The following is an 18387-nucleotide window of genomic DNA, read 5'->3' on the forward strand; positions in this document are numbered from 1 at the left end:
TTAGAAGCGAGATATAGGTAAATGTTAAAAAAATACTTTTAAAATATTATAGAAGGGGGGCACCTGGGTGGCTCAGATTGTTAAGCGTCTGCCTTCGGCTCAGGTCATGATCCCAGGGTCCTGGGATTGAGCCCCACATCGGGCTCTCGGCTCAGCGGGGAGCCTGCTTCTCCCTCTCCCACTCCCCCGCTAGTGCTTTCTCTATCTGTGTCTCAAATGAATAAATAAAATCTTTAAAAATATATATATATATAATATTATAGAAGGAACATATGTGCAGTGTGTCTTTTATTTCTCCCTTACCTTATGAATTTTTATCAAAATGAGTGGAATATATGATTTATGATAGATTTTTCAGTGCATTAACAATGTTGGATTAGATAGTAAACTCTACAGATTGACTTTAAGATAAACTATACTGGTAATTGAGAGTGTTATATTGTTGGAAGTATAATATTATAGAAATCTCCAGTTGAAATATAGGAAAACGGCAATTCTCCTTTGTAAAGAGGCAGGGATATATTTGGTTATAAATATTTTTTTCAGTTACTCCCATAATAAATGTGAAAGCAAGATATAGAGTAAGGCAATATATTAAAAAGGAATTCTTAAAATCTTACAGTTCAGCATGGTTCACTAACAAAGTGTTCCTTATCTACATTATAACACATGTTTCTTGAGCTTTGTATAATAGAAATTGGAATGTTTTGAATTAGACCTAAGCCCTTAGGGTATAAATTACACTGGCTTCCAAATTTAGCATTATTTGACAGATACTAAAATAGGAGTATTCCCCATTTCAGAAATATTCTTGGACTCCATTTTGTGAAATTCATTTTTTATGGTGAAAGTATCCCCTTTACATACAAAGTTAGAAAAATTATTTAGTAAGAAGAAAACATTGGCAATAATATGTTCTTTACAATTAGAAAAACAAGGTCTGTTCTGCTTCCACTGTATGTGAACCAAAGCATTTCTAATTTTGATTTGCTTCCTATATCATATTTCTGCATAATATTTTCTTTAAAAGGAAGTCTTGTTTCAGGTAAGAGTGAAGGATTGAATGCATGCATCAAATTTTGCTCCTTATTCAACCATAAAAATTACAGTAGACAGATTTTTTTTAATACATAAAACTCCAAGAATAAGAATAGAGAGGTGAAAATTTCAACAAAATTTTGGAAGGAGATGGGCATATGAATAAATGGTAGTTAACTAAGCAGATTAAAAAAAAATAGAATCCCAAGTGGGCACTGTGAGGAACTGTCAACCAACCAGACTGCATCACAGAATTCTTTCTTTTTAAAGATTTTATTTATTTATTTATTTGAGAGAGAATGAGAGAGAGAGAGAGAGAGCATGAGAGGGGGGAGGGTCAGAGGGAGAAGCAGACTCCCCGCTGAGCAGGGAGCCAGACTCTGGACTCGATCCCGGGACTCCAGGATCATGACCTGAGCCAAAGGCAGTCCCTTAACCGACTGAGCCACCCAGGCGCCCTGTATCACAGAATTCTTAAAGGCACAGGAACCAGTTGTACAAACCACATTAATAACTTGTAATAGAGAAGGGAGAATACAATAAGGAGGACTTAATGTATTTTGAAAACAGTGGGTCCCTATATTCCCCTCCCTTTTCTTCACCTCTGGGAGCCTGTTCTTGACCAATTCAGTGAAGTGATAGTGTGTTATTCTCAAAACAGAAAAAAATGAAGTACTCCAGGCTAGAGGATGCCAGGTCCAGCTGAAAGCCCAATTACTAAATTTGAAACAGGTGGTTAAGTGACCTTAGTCGTTCTGAATTCAGAATGTGGAGAACTCCGGTTCTCTTAAACAATGCTTACCAGAACACTGGCAGTCAGGGACTTAATCTCTAGGCAAGAAACTTTTCATGAGAATCTAATAGGCCCAAGAGGAAAGATCAAAAGATAGGGAGATTTTGAAGGATTCATCAACAAAAAGCCCAATTAGATTAATCTATGGCAGGGCGCCTGGGTGGCTCAGTTGGTTAAGCGACTGCCTTCGGCTCAGGTCATGATCCTGGAGCCCGAGGATCGAGTCCCGCATCAGGCTCCCTGCTCGGCGGGGAGTCTGCTTCTCCCTCTGACCCTCCTCCCTCTCATGCTCTCTGTCTCTCATTCTCTCTCTCTCAAATAAATTAAAAAAAAAAAAAAAAAGATTAATCTATGGCAAAGCTCAAATTAGATAAACATTCTCTGTTACACCTTTGTGCATGTAGAACTTCCAACTCAGATTTTAGTCACCTTTTCTTAATCATTAACAGGTTGCTCAGAATTAAAGACAAACATTTGAAGAAAACCTCTAAGATAGAAGATAGGTAGGAATCCAAATAAGCAAGCAGAAAAAATGCAACTGGGAGGAAACAGAATTCTTTTCAGGAAGAAGGGAATTTCATAGGATTGCTATTAGTTTTCAGATAGAAGATATGGTGGCCATAAAATAAGAACTCATAAAAATTAAAATAATTTAATGTTAAGAGAAGTTATCAGAGTGAACACAGGAAGCAGAGAAAAGGAAATTCTCAAAGTAATGGGTCAGAAAGTTTTCTCCAAACTCAAGGACAACAGTGACTAAATTGAAAAAATTAGCAAGAGCCCAGCCTGGTGGATAAAAGTAGATACATGCCTATCACTTGGGTATTTCAGGATGCTGAGAATACAAACCTAAAAGACATATTAAAAAATCACAAAGCATCAGGGATCTGAATGATTTTAGGTTTTTCCACAGTAGCCTCAAACTAAGAAAGCAATGAAAGGATACCTTGAAATTTATCTAGTAAAATTATTTTCAACTTAGAACTCTACACCCAGCGAAACTAACACTTATCTATGAGAGTAGAATAAAAACATTCAGACATATACAGCCTTTTTCAGAAATATCTCAAAAAATGGACCTGTCCTGGAATTCTCAAGAAGCCACCAAAATTAGAGATAAACTTAGAAAAGAGAGGACATATGTTAGAGGCAACAGGATATTCAATAAGGTTGAGACTAAGGGAATCCTGAGAAGGCAAAAGAAGGGAGGAATCTCACAATAATAATAATGCTGCAGACACAGAGGGCTAATCAGCAGTCCACATTGGAACAGTGTGATTCGAATGACAGATACATTCAGCACTGTCATGACCAAAATCCTCACTGCTATTGTACTTTTTAAATCTGAAAAGATAATTCTCAGGTGAGCCTAGTCCATATTGTCATTATACTTTGTTTCTCTTGATCAGACATTGATGAAGTTCTTCTTGTACATTCTGTGCCCTGTTTCCCTGAAACAGCCAGGCACTCTCTTCTCTCTATTTCAGTACTCTGCTTAAATTTACATTTCAGAGTTGGAGGTGAGCGGCAGTAAGCCTAGTCACAGAATATATAGAACAGCCTATTCCCAGGGAACAATTTCTGGTGCACCCAACAACCAGATGTGTGATTCTGTTGTGTACATATGCATTGTATACAATTTGTTGTATGTATATTTCATACTAAACAAATATTAAAAGTATCTTATGCTAAAATACTTTTAAATCATTAGTGTTTAGTATATATACTCATTCAATAACAAGAAACTTGTATAAAAATGTAACTGAGTTGCAAAATATTAGAAACATTTTAATTAATAAAATATCCTTATCCAAGTTATTATATTTGTAAGATAAAATATATCCACTTGGTGTTCTCATAGTGGTTAGGATTGTTCATCTGTAAATATGTGAATATCTCCTTGGTATTCTCATAGTTGTTAGGGTTATTTAGCTGTAATATATATATATATATTACAAATATGGATTTGTGTGTATATATACACACAAATATAAATCATTGGTATTTTCATCTGGTTAAGGTTATTTAGTTATGGCATATGTAAATATATCCACCTCGTGTTTCATAGTGCTAGAGCTATTTGTGGTATATGTACCTCCATTGATTACCTGAAGTTGTCAGTTTATGTTGATTGTAACATGTGTTCTCTTCCGTTCCTTATAATTTAAGTGTTATGCTAGATAATGATCCTTACTCCAATATACTACCTTCCCAAAGAGAGGACACATTTTTTTCACTGGTTGAAATTATTATTATTTTTTAAAGATTTTGTTTATTTATTTATTTGACAGAGAGAGACACAGTGAGAGAGGGAACACAAGCAGGGGGAGTGGGAGAGGGAGAAGCAGGCTTCCCGCCGAGCAGGGAGCCCGGTGTGGGGCTCGATCCCAGGACCCTGGGACCATGACCTGAGCTGAAGGCAGACGCTTAACGACTGAGCCACCCAGGCACCCCTGGTTGAAATTATTTTGAAAGTAATCAAGATTTTATTAAGATTAAGAATAGTATCTCAAAAAAAAGAAAAGAATAGCATCTCATATATGCATAAGTACCTAATAAGTACGGAAAAATCTGTTTTGGCAGTAACGTAGAAAACCTTTTAGGAAAAGGATAAAAATTAAATATTATACAGTGTTTATATATTCTAAATTACCATTGGAGTAAAAAATACAGCAGTTTTTTTTACACTTTTCAAAATTGTTAAATCTAATACTTGAATAAAATAATTGCCACATTTTACCAAAAATCAAAATAATTATTTCCTGTCTACTTAAAAAAAGTTAAAGTTGTCATTTCTAGCCTATTATTAAGTTTGTATAATATAAGGAAGAATTGATCTTAAAAAGTGCTTTAAAATCTGATTAGAATCTGATTGATAAGAAACTTAATATTATCCAAAATCTGAACATTTTTATGAGATATATTGAAGCTATTTACCATGTAAAAAAAAAACAATGCTGAGATTTTTAGTAGTGGCTTGTGTAACTCTCTAACATTAAATTTGGGGACAAAATTATCATTGAAATATGAATTTTAATTGAAAATAACTCTGACACTAGAAATTTTGAAAATACTTGGGCATTTAATTTTTAATTTAATCAGATATTAGCAATTTGATTATGCAACTTCTACATGTTTAAAAAATACAGAGCTTTTTCTTATTTATTTATTTTTTGGGGGGGGTCACCTGTAATTAAGATGGTTACCTTATTTGTTTTAAACAAATTCTGTTAGGATGTTAACATCTAAACCACATCATTACTAATTGTTGGTATTGAGCCTATCTTCTCCTCTCCCTTTGCTGAATTACACTGAATTATCAATGCACAAAGGAATTCTTAAATTGGACATAAGTTGAACTTCAGATATCACATAGTAAACATGATACAGTCTTACACAACCCTATCAAATATAGTCAATATCCACTCAGAGAAGAAGCAAGATCCTGACTGCTATTTCTAGAACTGCTCTTTTCTCATTTAAACTGCCCTAAACTGAAAGATTACAGGTTCTATCCCAGTCCAGCTTTTCCTACATCTGCGTAGTTCATCACTGAGCCTTTCTTCTTTTCTCCAGGTGGTTGAGCAGTGGCCATCCTTGATGACCTAGAGGGCTTCAGGAAGTGGACTTCCCCTCAAGCAATGAACATACTGTGCATTCTTATACACATACAAGAGAAAAATGAAAGTCAAAGCTGAAAGTAAAATGGACATAATTTTAATGATTTTTTTAAATTTTGTGCATTGGATTCAAACAGCAAACTGTGTGCACTCAACTGTTATCACAATATTGTCAAGAGGTCTGTGTCTTTTACCATTTTACACACAATTGTTCATTACAGTATGTTATCAGCCTCGTGGAAACCAGGGGTGTGGCATGGTAAGCAGTGGTGGTAGTGCACCTAGCTTTTATATTATCTAACTTGAAAATATTTCTCTTCTATGATTCCTTTTTTTCTTGATAAAAATAGTTTTCACCAAACGTTGGTGGTGCACACGCACTACCATTCATGCTTGACATCACACCCCTGACAGGAACACGTGTTCTTATTTTGTTGATAAAAAGTATTACAAAAATTTCCATACAAAAACTATTTTCATAGAAATCTTGCATTTCCACAAATAAACCTGAACATTTTTTTGAAAAAAACTGCTCAAGAATTTTGTTCATTTAACATTGTGACTGTACTGATAAACGCAGTCCACTTCAAAGTTCTCCACACATACTTTTCTATGGTTGACCAGTCCCCTTTCTCCTTTCACCGAGATCTGCCCAGGCTCCATCAAGTTCGTTTATAGCAGGAACGAGGGTTTAGATTAACATATCTGAATGTTAGAATGAAAGCTTCAGTCTTCCACATAACCATCGATACCCAGCCCTCTTTTACAACTTACAACAACGATTGCAAAACATCATCCTTTTTAATTCAGAATCTCTGAACCAACTGTTGCTTTTTTATTCTTGGTACGGGGTTGGGGAAAAGGCGTAAGGGGATAGGTGGGGACCTGGTAGAGTTGTATGTTAAATCTCCTGCCTTGGTAAATTTAACAAAAAACATTATTGCCTTGGTAATTGACATTTCTATCTCAATCAGTGACACAGACTGTCAAAAGAAAGAAAGAAAGAAAAACACTGATGAATATCTGCTTTATATTCCACTTGCCATGAAATTCAGATTTGTTTTGCATTACATTTTTTTCACATCCTATAAACACATATCATCTATTCAGATGATCATTATACTGAGTAGTTGGGGGCTAGTAACATCACCACCTATATTATCTGGGTGTCAGAAGACTGTACTGTTTCTTGTAACACTACAGTTTTTGCTGATTCCAAGTATTTTTATTCCTAATGATTTTTTTTTTTTTTACTGGTTACCCTTGGGGCATTGATATTCCACCTCCTGGCAACAGTTGGACTTCAAAAGGAACCTGTAATTTCTTACTGGACTGCATTTGAAACCAGCCACAAAATGCACGTGTAACATTCACTCAAAAGAAGGGAGGAACCCATGATAAACAGTGTAACCCAGTGTAACTTGGTTGATCCATGATGCTTGTAAATCAAGTCTGATCATTGCAACTGCTTAGATCACAGAGTCTCTAGTTCATAGACACAGCGGCATGAGGTAACTCATTTTATTTTGCACAGGTTGCATATTTCCACAGGAAACATTCTCGCTAAATTGTTTGGAAAAAAAGGACGACAGTTTGTGCTTGGGTGTTTGGCCTCCCAGCTTCATGCCATGGTTTCTTTACCTGGCAACCTTCTGTCGTTAAATGTGTGCATGTTGATGACCTCTTCTGTTTTCACAATAACCGGGGCCTGTGGCTTGTGTTTTAACCGACGCTGGCATTTCAGGGACATCCTCAGCTCTTCCACCATGGCGCTGCAGAAGGACCTCTAAGAATAACACAGAGAGTGAGATATTAAAACACAGGCCAACTGCAACCGCCCAGCAATAATATTAAAATCACTTTCAAGAGGCTTGTCAACATTGCAGCCTTGAAGGTTTGAAAAATTTCATTATAAAGGTGAGAGCAGTTGTTGCACTTTTAACACACAACTCGTGATCATTAAAGTATCTTTGCCAAGTGGGCTAGTTTAAAGAAAATCTCCAGCTGATAGTGAAATAAACTGCCAACAAGGAATGCATAGAAGATGTCTATGTTGAGTAAGATTTTCAGATGTAAAATTGACTAACATCATAAAATATAGATCTACCTTAAAATTTAAATACAAACACATGTACACAAATCAGTAACCAGAAATCCATTCTTGATCTTTTAACAGATTAGAAGAAATGTACTACTTTTTTAGATCACAGCATGAAATATGAAAATTTTCTTTAAACATGGATTCTTCCATTGTGCATCTCAAAACAGAACAAAAATAGTACTCACACATTTAGACATAAAAACATGGAAAATAATTTCTGGTACTCATTATATCTTTGTGTGATTATGCCTATAAAACTATTGATGATGATTACAAACAAACATGATTTAATCATGAAATGACAAACTGTAGCACGTTAAAAATACATGAACAAATATTAACTTTTTTTGGTCAACATCAGCTTGATAATTGAAAGCTGGCAAATATTTCATCCCATCAAGATAAAATGACCCTATAAATATTATTTTTAATTCCCATTTCATTGGCAATAGATTTGCTAGAAATTCTGTGTATCTGGGGCTCATTGTTACACACTCCTCACGATTCCTATTACAGAGTCATATATGTGAAACAAAATTTTATCAGTCCTCTTCCCCAACTAATTGAGATACACGTATGTTAGTTACATATAAATCAGATTCATGAACCAGTTGCATATTGTAGTTGGAATTCAGATGGGCTGAGACTTAGGCTCTTTCTGTGTAAGAACTAAAAATGTGGACAACGACCAAAAATGTGGACAAATATGAAAAATTTACACAATTCCAAAAAGTGATATGAAAACATAATGAAATAGACCTAATCAAATTTGCATGTGAAGACTTATTTTTTGCTTTAGATGTTGCTGCTTTATTGTTTATCAGCTTAGGCTAATTCTAAACAATATTTAATAGCATATATGTGGTTTTTTAAAAAATATTTTGCACACATAATCTTTTGTGACACTCAAACCAATACTTTGAATTAAAGTAAGCATCTCTTTGACAAAAACTGATTCAGAAAAAAGGGAAGTCACTTTCTGCAGCTCATACCTGAGATGCCAGCAAGATATCCTAATAACCCAATTTTTGATTTTTGACCCTGTCTTAGTATCTTCTTGTCCATTCCTGGCTATATCCTCATTTCTCTTTAATGCGTTCCTGAACAGTTTCCTTAGTGGTCTTCTCAACTGTATGTCTAGGCTATTCCCTCCCAAAAGGCTCACAGATACCAGAAAAATCTATTTTTAAACCACTTATTAATAGCATTTCTTTGTCTAAGAAACAGGTAAAATCCAAATCTGTTTTTTTGGGTTTTTTTCCCCCATCATGACTTCCCTGATTTAGCTTTCCCCCTTCCTCTCCACCCTCCCCATTTGTTTTTTCTCTAACACACTCTTCTTTGCTTGGACTTCCAGGGTTTTTCTACTTTGCTTCCCCTTGCTCTAGGACCCTGCAGAGTTCTTTCATCCTTCATAACAATCCAACTTTACCCCTTTACCTCAGGACATGATTCACTCTTTAACTTATTCAGAATCACTTTCCAATTGACCAGGCTCATTATTTTCACTCAATTTGGTTTTGTCCCTTTAGTATTTTGCACTCATTGTCATGTTTTTTTCTATCTGGCCTCTGGGACTTCTATGTATCCCTCTCACTAAATTGTAAAGAGCAGAAATCAAGTTCTCACGGCACTGACTGAACACACATGTATTCTTTAAATGTTGACTGAATTTTAACTGTAGCTACACATGACCCTAATATTTGAACTCTTACTTAACAATGTGTTTAATTCAATTGTTTAAAAAAGTTTTTTTCAGAAGCTTAGTAAGCATGTATACAAGATACCTGATTAATCAAGGTAAAACTTTGGTATTTGTTTAATAACATTAAATTAGTAAAAATATTAATTTATTAGTACTTATAATGGGTGGTGATTAAATGCTACACATGAATTCCCCATTAACTACAGTTACTGCCATGCATTATTTATAATGTGTTAAATTATACAGTTCGGAAGTTCATGAATTATATTTCTATTAAAGGATTTATATGACACCTGACAGCCAGTATATGGACACAGTGTTTCTCATTGCTTAATACCTACTATTAGATGTACTTATTAAGAACATGATGATAATGATGATGAAGATGGTGATGATGACAACACTGTAGAAATGGAAAAATCTGACTCCAAAAGGGGGAAGAATACATAGTCTTGAGGTAACTTAGTCTTGGCTCTCTGTTGAAACATTTAACAGAAGAATTGATTAGATAATATAACAAGGTCAGAACTTGATGCCATTGACACTTTAAAATGTTATAGGATGTGAATAACGTTGAATTGTTTGAAATAAGCCTTCATTTAAAATGAATAAATTTCCCATATGTTAAATAATTGATCACACCCTCTTCTTGGCAAACTCGATTTGTAGACATTTTGAATATATTAGTTTCAAAAAATAATGGAATAGATATATTAATTAATTTTTTGTCCACACTAAGAGAGTGGCCTACACAATTGATTTCCTTTGGAAAAAAAGGTCTTATACATATCCATTCAAAGATGAAATGACTCAATTTTATTTCTAGTAAATTAAAGAGTAAACTGAACTTAGTACCCTAGACTTAACTTCAGACTACAAATAAAGGCATATAAAGCTCTTTTTAGACAATTTTATATAATATATAACATTTATAATGCTGTGTAATATAAAATGTAGGTAAAAAACCTGCACCAAAGATCACAATACTTTCATCTTTCATAAATTAAATTATCTTAAATGAATTATATTTACAAATTTAGAAACTCTGAAAATTATAAACATGTAACCCCACCAATACCATTTTAGGCTTTATCTAACCTACAAAGCTATTAGAAAGTGAACATTTTAACCAAACAGCCTTTAATCAACCAACCAATAGCTTTGGTTATTTATTGTCAAATTACTACTTTTATTAAATTTTTTTTCTCTGAATGAGCTGAATTTTACCAGTTCTCTTTTGATCTATCACTGTCAGTTTACCTAAAAAGTAGTTTTACTTTAGGTTACTAATAAAGTCACTGTGAGACCATACGTTCTCTTCTCACATGTAGAATATTTCTAATCCTTCACAAAACTATGAAAACCTTAAGATCTGAGCAGGAGTTTAGAATAAACAGGGGAAATTTAAAGACTTTAATGATATCATAAAGTACTGTTCACTTGTGGCACCAGGCAAACACATGTTCTTTACTTTTTTTAAAGCTTTAGAATGCAAATTCCATATTGTAATCTATGTAAGAATCTAAAGTTGAAACTATAGATATGCTTGTGGATTATAGTTGCTTCTCTGTGCTTTGTGTTGCCCAAAAATTACTATGTCTCACTTTTAAATAAAGTTCTAACATTATCATTCAAGAGACAATATCTTTCCTACTTCATATAATAATTGGAATTTTGAAAAATGTCTTTTTTGTTGAACTATGAAATCAGGCTTTGAAAAACCCAAGTGCACTTAACAGGAGTTTCCTGGCTTGTAATAAAGAAGAAGGAAAAGGGGGGGGGGCGGAGGGGGAGGAGGAGAGGAGAAAGGAGAGCAGAAGAAAGAATAAAAGAAAAAGAGAGCAATAGAAAAGGAAGAAAGGAAGGAAGGATGGAAAGTGGGAGGGAGGGAAGCGGAAGGAAAAGCAGGAAGGGAGGGGGGTGGGAGGAAGAAAACGAAAACTATGTTGCTTTTTTTCAAATCACTTTTCCTTAGGAATGGAAAACCACAAATTGTGTCGTTAAATAAGGTAAGTTTCTTAGGGTGAAAACAACCACAAAAATGTTTCTCCACATTAATATAACAGACTACAAAAAGAAAAAAGAAAGGCACAAGGATACTAACCATTATTAAAAACCTCTTTTAGTAAGTTTCAAAAGTTTACTAAACAGTGTCTGGATGGTAGGGTGGCACTAACCATATAGAAGATTCCTGAAAATGAAAATTTAAATCTTTGAGCTGTTAGCATGTATAATTGCATTTAAATTAGTAAAACTCATTATAAAATTCACTATATTTAATGAGGCAACCTGTATTTACACATCACTAATTCTAGAAATGATGAAGGCCTGGAAACCTTTAAAGTATAAATTTGGCTATATTTACATTGTTTTTTAATACAGACTGTATTTTTTATTTTGAGTATAATAAGACAACATTAATAGTCCACAGAAAATTGTTCTCAAGAATATCATTATTGGTGTATAGAATAATTTATTCTTAATAGCTTAACTTTCTAACTTATAGATGTGTTTATATGATCACATGATGTGACAGCACTTGGTGAAGCACATGATTTTTTAAAGAGTAGAAATCTAGGTGTAAATATGTTCCACATTGAACACTGGCATAAACTACATTTTTAAGTTAAGATCTTTATATTTAGCAATGTCTCTTTTAAAAACAGCAACTGATGAAAAATAACCAATTTGAATTTTTAAACTTTGAAGCTCATCACTTTCATGTTGAATATATGTAGTCATTTATCACCCAAAGGCAAAATAATCAAGATATTATGCACTCTGTATTTATTTTTTAAGGAGAAAACTCTATCTTATGTGTCTTGCTGTCCTATTCTTTAATAGTATAAAATGAACTAAATGATACTCCAGTATTCATTCAGAATAATTTCCAACCATTTATGCATACAGTTCCTATTGGAAATCCCACCAAAACATCTTCAAGCTACTTCTATCAGATTTATAGCTCAATATTCTAGCATATATTAACTAAACTTGTTTTGAGTTTGTCCTTTAGTTTGTTAACTGATTATGGATAACCAGCCCATTCTCAGATGCTTTTCTAATTAATTTCTGATGCCATAGGCCATTTGACCAAGAATTCCAAGTTGCATGTCATAAAGACAAATCCAAACAGTCACTGTGATCCCTGCATAAAATTATCCCACATTAGATAAAACTAAATCAACTAAATAATAACTAAAATGGCATAAAAGTATATAGAACATAATATGTGATATTTTGTATAAATATTGGTGTATTAAATGAGGAAAATAGTTGTCATTTAATATGACACATTCCTTTTGATTTATACTCTTCTTAATTGACAGGATTTTTAAAATATCAAAGTGCTAATGCTATATACATCAGAAGTATAAATTGACCTCAGGCTATATGAATGTAACAGTGAGCAATGAGAGATGGAAAATGACTAGTTAAGACACTCATGTCAAAAACGTATATAGCGACTTTGATCTTGATGTTCCAGAGCAGCTCTCATTTTGAAAAAAAAAAAGTTATTTAGATTAGCTGCGCCGGACGTTTTACGCGCAAGTTCTGCAGTGATCTTATTGCTTCATCACTTTAATTTTACAGCTAGAGAAGCTCAAACTCAAGAAATCATCTACCCAAGGTCATGCATACAGCTGTTATCAGAGCTCAAAGAAGAACGCTATTCTCTTGACCACAGTTCTTTGAATGCTTTTATTGTATCAGCCCGCCTCCTGAAGAGGTACTTGAATTTCAGTGGAGCCTTTTACCTGGACTCTGCTCTTAATCAATGTTAATTTTTGAATAGTAAGTAATAAATCAGACAGAAAAAAAATATGGGACAAAAAGAAATACATTTTTTAATGAATAAAATGACAAAGCATCCTATGCTTTAGCTGCGGTTATTTTACAATGATAAACTTAACCAAAGATTAAAATGTTCTCAGAAACCTGGGCTCTTACAGAAACGGTTACTGAATATCTTTATATTGCATTTAGCAAATACAGTGAGACAGAGAAAAATGAAGCATCATTATACATTTTTACACTTCCCCTACTTAAGTTCGAAAAATCAATGAATAAGGTCTGACAAGCTTCAACACCACTTTAGTCAATACAGCTATGAAATACATTTTAAGAAAAAGCAATGTTAATCATCACATTTTTGCTAGTAGTCATAATGATACAATTTTCAACAAAACATGTAACATCCAAATATCTAATGCTGAATTCCAAGAAAGCTCTCTCTTTTTAAGATCCAGCAGTTAAAATGTACCAGCTTTATGAATAAAATAAGTATATTATAGCAATAGCTGCTAATTATATGCCAGACACATGCAAAATATTCAGTGTATCTTAACTATCTTAATTTTTAAAACACTTTCATTTATGGTATATTCCTAACCCATTTATCTGTTTATTTTAAGAGATGTATAGAAAGGTTAAGTAATTTTATCCAAAGTTGAAAAAAGTTGAGAAAGGAGCCCAAATCTTCTTCTTCTTCTTTTTTTTTTTAATTCCAAAACTCATGCTTAATTGTCTAGGAAAGTGAAATAACTAGACAGTGCTTAAGATCAAAGCCCACAATCTGTTTATCTAATTCAAACTCCCACTCCACATATTGCATCAATGCAACTTCAGGAAGAAAAACTATCAGGAAGACTAGCTAAATATTCTACCTCCATTTTGTGCAAAATGCTATAGCTTAAAAGTGTGAGAGTAGGCATCTTTGACTTTGGGAAACACTTGACCCTTGAGATACTTATCCTCATGTGCACAATATGGATAATGATATTTGCACAGTTCTCAGGGTAACTGTATTCAAATGAGATACTACTCTTTAGAAACTCTAAAGTCATTTATAAAAATAAGGTAGTAAAATTATTATCTATCCAGCTACAATCTTAATTTTAAAACATCATTTATGTGCATAAATAGAGGCTGGCTTAATCATAAACAAATGACTTAAAAATCCTTTGGATGATTTGGAACTAAATTAGTGAATGAAAAAAGATTGGCATCTCATTTTTAAGTGTGATTTTATATTTATATGTAAAAACATTTTTAAAAGCCATCTAGTTAATCCTTATATAGGTCATTGGTAGAAATTGAGAGATGTTCTGCTCTCAGAGAAAGGCAGTAACATAAAAACAATACAAAATGGACTATTTGTCCAAAGTCTATTTGCAGCTTTTAACTTCTGAATAGCAACATGCTTTATGGCTAAATTTTATTATACTGAAAATATACTTAGAACTTCTAACTTCTAAAAAGTTAAATGCAGTTAAAATTCCAAAGCACAGCTTTCTGTGGTTTGCTAATAGGTATTACTTGCAAAAGGTAAATATTGAAATAAAATCTTTACTGATGATTTATAGCCTTGTTGCATTCCTATGCCTTGTCCAATAAACGGCCTCTTTTAAAAAGCATTGCTCCCAATAGATCAAATTTCTTCAGCATTCTGAAAGCGACAACCTGTTTTCATTCTTCTGGTTCCATGATATACAGATTCAGCCAGCTTTGAAAAGCGTTTTCCTTGTAAATAATCTTTTACCCTGGATCCCTAGTCTTGCAGGATTAAACTAACCCACTTTGACTTTCTCTTTGTCATTCCCCCAAATTGTACTGTTTCATTCATTGGTCCTTCTACTCTGAGTTACAGCTTCCTTCTACATTTGTTATTCAACTATAGACTGAAGAGCATTCTATGTGCCCTCCAAATTTTTTTTTAACTTTCAGTGTCTGGAAAAACATCATTATTTAGAGATTATCTGCAGTATGATAGACCAGTGTTCTATAATACAAATAACAACATTGACTAAAATATACTATATCCTGGAAAACAACAATACCAAGTAGTTCTTAAAATGTCCTTCAATCACCTTAAAGGAAAGCTCAAATCAAAACAAATTCAATATCTGAGCAATAATTTACATTTTTTTTATTTCTCAGACATTTTGACTAAATTTTGTTAATACTTAAGTAATAAGAAAGAATATTTTTGTTGCTAAGTCTTTTCATGTCAGGAAACTCAAAGATTCATGTTCAAACTGTTCAATGAAAGCAATCTTTACAGGCAAATCCATTTTCAATTGCATGGGAAAGAAAATATTTCTGTATATAAATCAGACAAAAAATTAAACTGTGTAAGTTACATTACTATTCTTGCTGGAAATCAAAAGAAGTCAGAATTATGTACATCTTTTAAAAGAGGACATATTAAAATATTTAAGAAATGTTGAATGATTTTAAACATGAATCATAATTCTGTCATAAAACAGTTTAATTAAAATTAAAATAATTATAATCACTTCTAATTCATGCTTACAAAACCAATATATTATCATAAATATTACTAGACAAAACAAAACTCTGTATCTTAAATAGCTTTCTTCAGTTATAAGTAAGACTTAGGAGGGAGAAACAGGACCTTTTAAGCAAATCCACGGAACCTGAAATTCGCTGATAATTGCCTCAAATGTATAACAGTTTCTTGGATTCTTACTGAATGAAACTTAAGTATTAATATTTTTTTAAATCAGGGAATAGGTAAGGCAAGAAAAAAATCAATTAGAAAATGTACATGTTGATTAGTTACTTTTTCAGACACATTCAGAAAGGAAAAACATTTTGAGGATCTTTCCAAATGGCCAAGTTATACTTTGGAAAAATCAGAAAAATAAATACCTACTTATTTTAAAAGTTCAAATAAATGAAAAGCAATGTATCTTTGATGTATTAATATTTGCATCAAAATTAAAACCATGAAGTATTATCAAAATTGTAATACACCATCTTGTGGCTATCTGAAAGGAATGCAATTTACGCTTTTTGAAGTTCTAGGGTCTATATATCGCAGCAATTTCTTCTGTTTTCAGTTTTAACCTTCCTTCATTTAAAAATGATACTTTCTTACACTACTCCTAATTATCAAAAATATAAAAAAGTTATAGTCATCAAGACCTATTTGCTCCACTAATATTTTACAAAATGCATGCTATTTGCTATTCATAAATTTTATCCGTAAGATTCATATTCAACTAGAACTGTGTGTATATCGTGTCTGGCAGCCTATTTAGATAAAGATGGGGAAATTTCTTTTTTTTTTTAAATCCTGGAATACTATAGCCTACAGAAAGAAGGAAAAGAATGAAGAAAGAGAAGGGAAGAGAGATAGCAAAGCACTCTGGGGCTAGAATTATGAATACTATATCATTGCTTACATTCAATGTGCAAAATATAATTCCTTGCATGTTCAGTTCTCAATAAATAATTATTGAGTAAATGAATGATCACAAATATTTACCTTACTTTTAAAATTTAAGAAATATAATTAAAGTCACAATTATAAGTGTAAATAAACCTGACTGTGATAAAATCTAGGAATATTTTATGGTTAATTTTAATAAATTAAGTAAGGTGTTAAACAAACTGTATAGCTCAACTAAATAAAATCTTTTCCTCAAGAAAAATAAAAAAGAATGGAGTCCAAGAACCTAATTTATCACAATACATAAAAATGGGTCACTTCTAATAAATCCATAAGTATTTATTTTATAAACACAGTTCTTTTGAACTATATAGAAACATAGTTCTTTTTTTATTCTTTATGATATACTTTTCTAAATAGTTTCCTGGAACCAACTTCATTATTAAGTTAAATAGATAGAAAGAAAGATATAAATAAATAAATAGATGATAGATCAATCTATCTTATGCCAACAGGCACTGTTTGGGACCTTGGAGATACAAACCAAAAACACTAGGTCTTTGTCCTAAAGGAACTGAGAGTCTAGTAGGGAGAGAGGCATCCACACAGAGAAACCAACAAATATGAATAAAATAGTGTGCTAAGGGAGAATGGAGATGTGCATAGGCTTCACAGAGAAAAGGTATCTAGACATAATGATGGATGTGGTTTAAAATGGGCAAAAAACCTTCCCAACTTTCTCAAAGGGGTAGGAAATGTTTTTGGAATGATGGCAGTACCTGAAATCACCGAAGTAAAAATAAAGTAAGATATGCACATCATATTTTTTTTTCCACCGGAATAGGAAATGAAAACCTAACACTACCTTGTGGAAACAGCTGTGTCCTGTACTCACGTCCATTACCTCTATTGATTAGGGAAAGATTTCTGGGCAAGTTGATACCTAGTCTTGAATGATACTAGTCTAAAATGACTAGTGGGAGTTTGCCAGGTAGAAAAATGGTCAAGATTTGCTCAAGTCAAATGGAAGAAAATTTGAAAAACTGGATGACATTGGAAAATTGAAAGTAATTTAGTTTGACTGGAGTAAAAGTGCAAATTGGGGAGAAACAAAAAATTGAACTATAATGGTAGACAGGGACAGCTCCTGAAGTGCCTTGTCTGCTAAGCTAGGGAATTTGGATTTCATTATGGAAGTTATGTGGAGACAGAGCGTGAAAGCATTGGGGAATGTGACTAATAATCCTCATGTAATATCAACACAATTGTCTCTTTTGTTTCATCTGCTTCAGTCAAAAAAGGTACATTAATTTCCTTTTCCTAATTGTTTTAGAAGGTCATACAGGTCCACAGAAATTCAAGAAAGCTGAATTTCAACTAAACTAGTTTTTTATAGTAAGTACGAAGAAGGTTATTTTAGAGAATTAAATCCCTATGTTCTTTGTTTTGGGGTTTTTTGTTTTGTTTTTTTAACAGAATGCTTATAGACTAATTGTGCCTTAAGACATGGCCTAGGCAAATCATATGGCTAGGACACAAAGAGACAAGGGCAATAGGATACCACATATATCAAGAGATTAATTCATTGGTTTTATTTTAACACTGAGCTATAACTGAAAGAAAATCATTGCATATGGAGATTTGAGGTTCCAATTAGAAAACCCCAGATTCCTTCTGTAATTTTTGGACTCATTTTAAGTATTAACTACCCAAATGACACATTTATTGCCAAGTTGTAGTAAAAACGGACATTGATGAGCTAATGTTTTTTTGTCTTTGATTTGTTCTTTGGATTTTATTTCAAAACTGATTTTGACACTACAAAAAGGATCATAACATAAAAAGCATATTGAGACTTATTCATCAGTCACACTAGTGCAACAAATATTTGATTTAGCCAAGTCAGCAGATACAGCCATCCTGAATGTTGTG

The 18387-nt window shown here is 32.9% G+C and overlaps 1 protein-coding gene across 4 annotated transcripts in view; it reads right to left on the bottom strand.

The window, feature by feature from the left end:
* Positions 1-5526: 5526 nt before the first annotated feature.
* GRIK2 (glutamate ionotropic receptor kainate type subunit 2) overlaps positions 5527-18387 on the bottom strand; it is a 1096112-nt gene continuing 1083251 nt past the window's right edge. For 3 of the 4 annotated variants that reach the window (XM_078054938.1, XM_078054939.1, XM_078054940.1), the window contains one exon: positions 5527-7237. In XM_078054938.1, the coding sequence (XP_077911064.1) occupies positions 7073-7237 (165 nt within the window). In that variant the 3' untranslated portion in view covers positions 5527-7072. Of the gene's footprint in view, positions 7238-11361; positions 11449-18387 lie in introns of all 4 variants that reach the window. The other variant, XM_078054941.1, reaches the window with a different exon arrangement.

The sequence above is a fragment of the Halichoerus grypus genome, chromosome 9, assembly GCF_964656455.1.
Source record: "Halichoerus grypus chromosome 9, mHalGry1.hap1.1, whole genome shotgun sequence".
In the NCBI taxonomy this organism is placed as follows: domain Eukaryota; kingdom Metazoa; phylum Chordata; class Mammalia; order Carnivora; family Phocidae; genus Halichoerus; species Halichoerus grypus.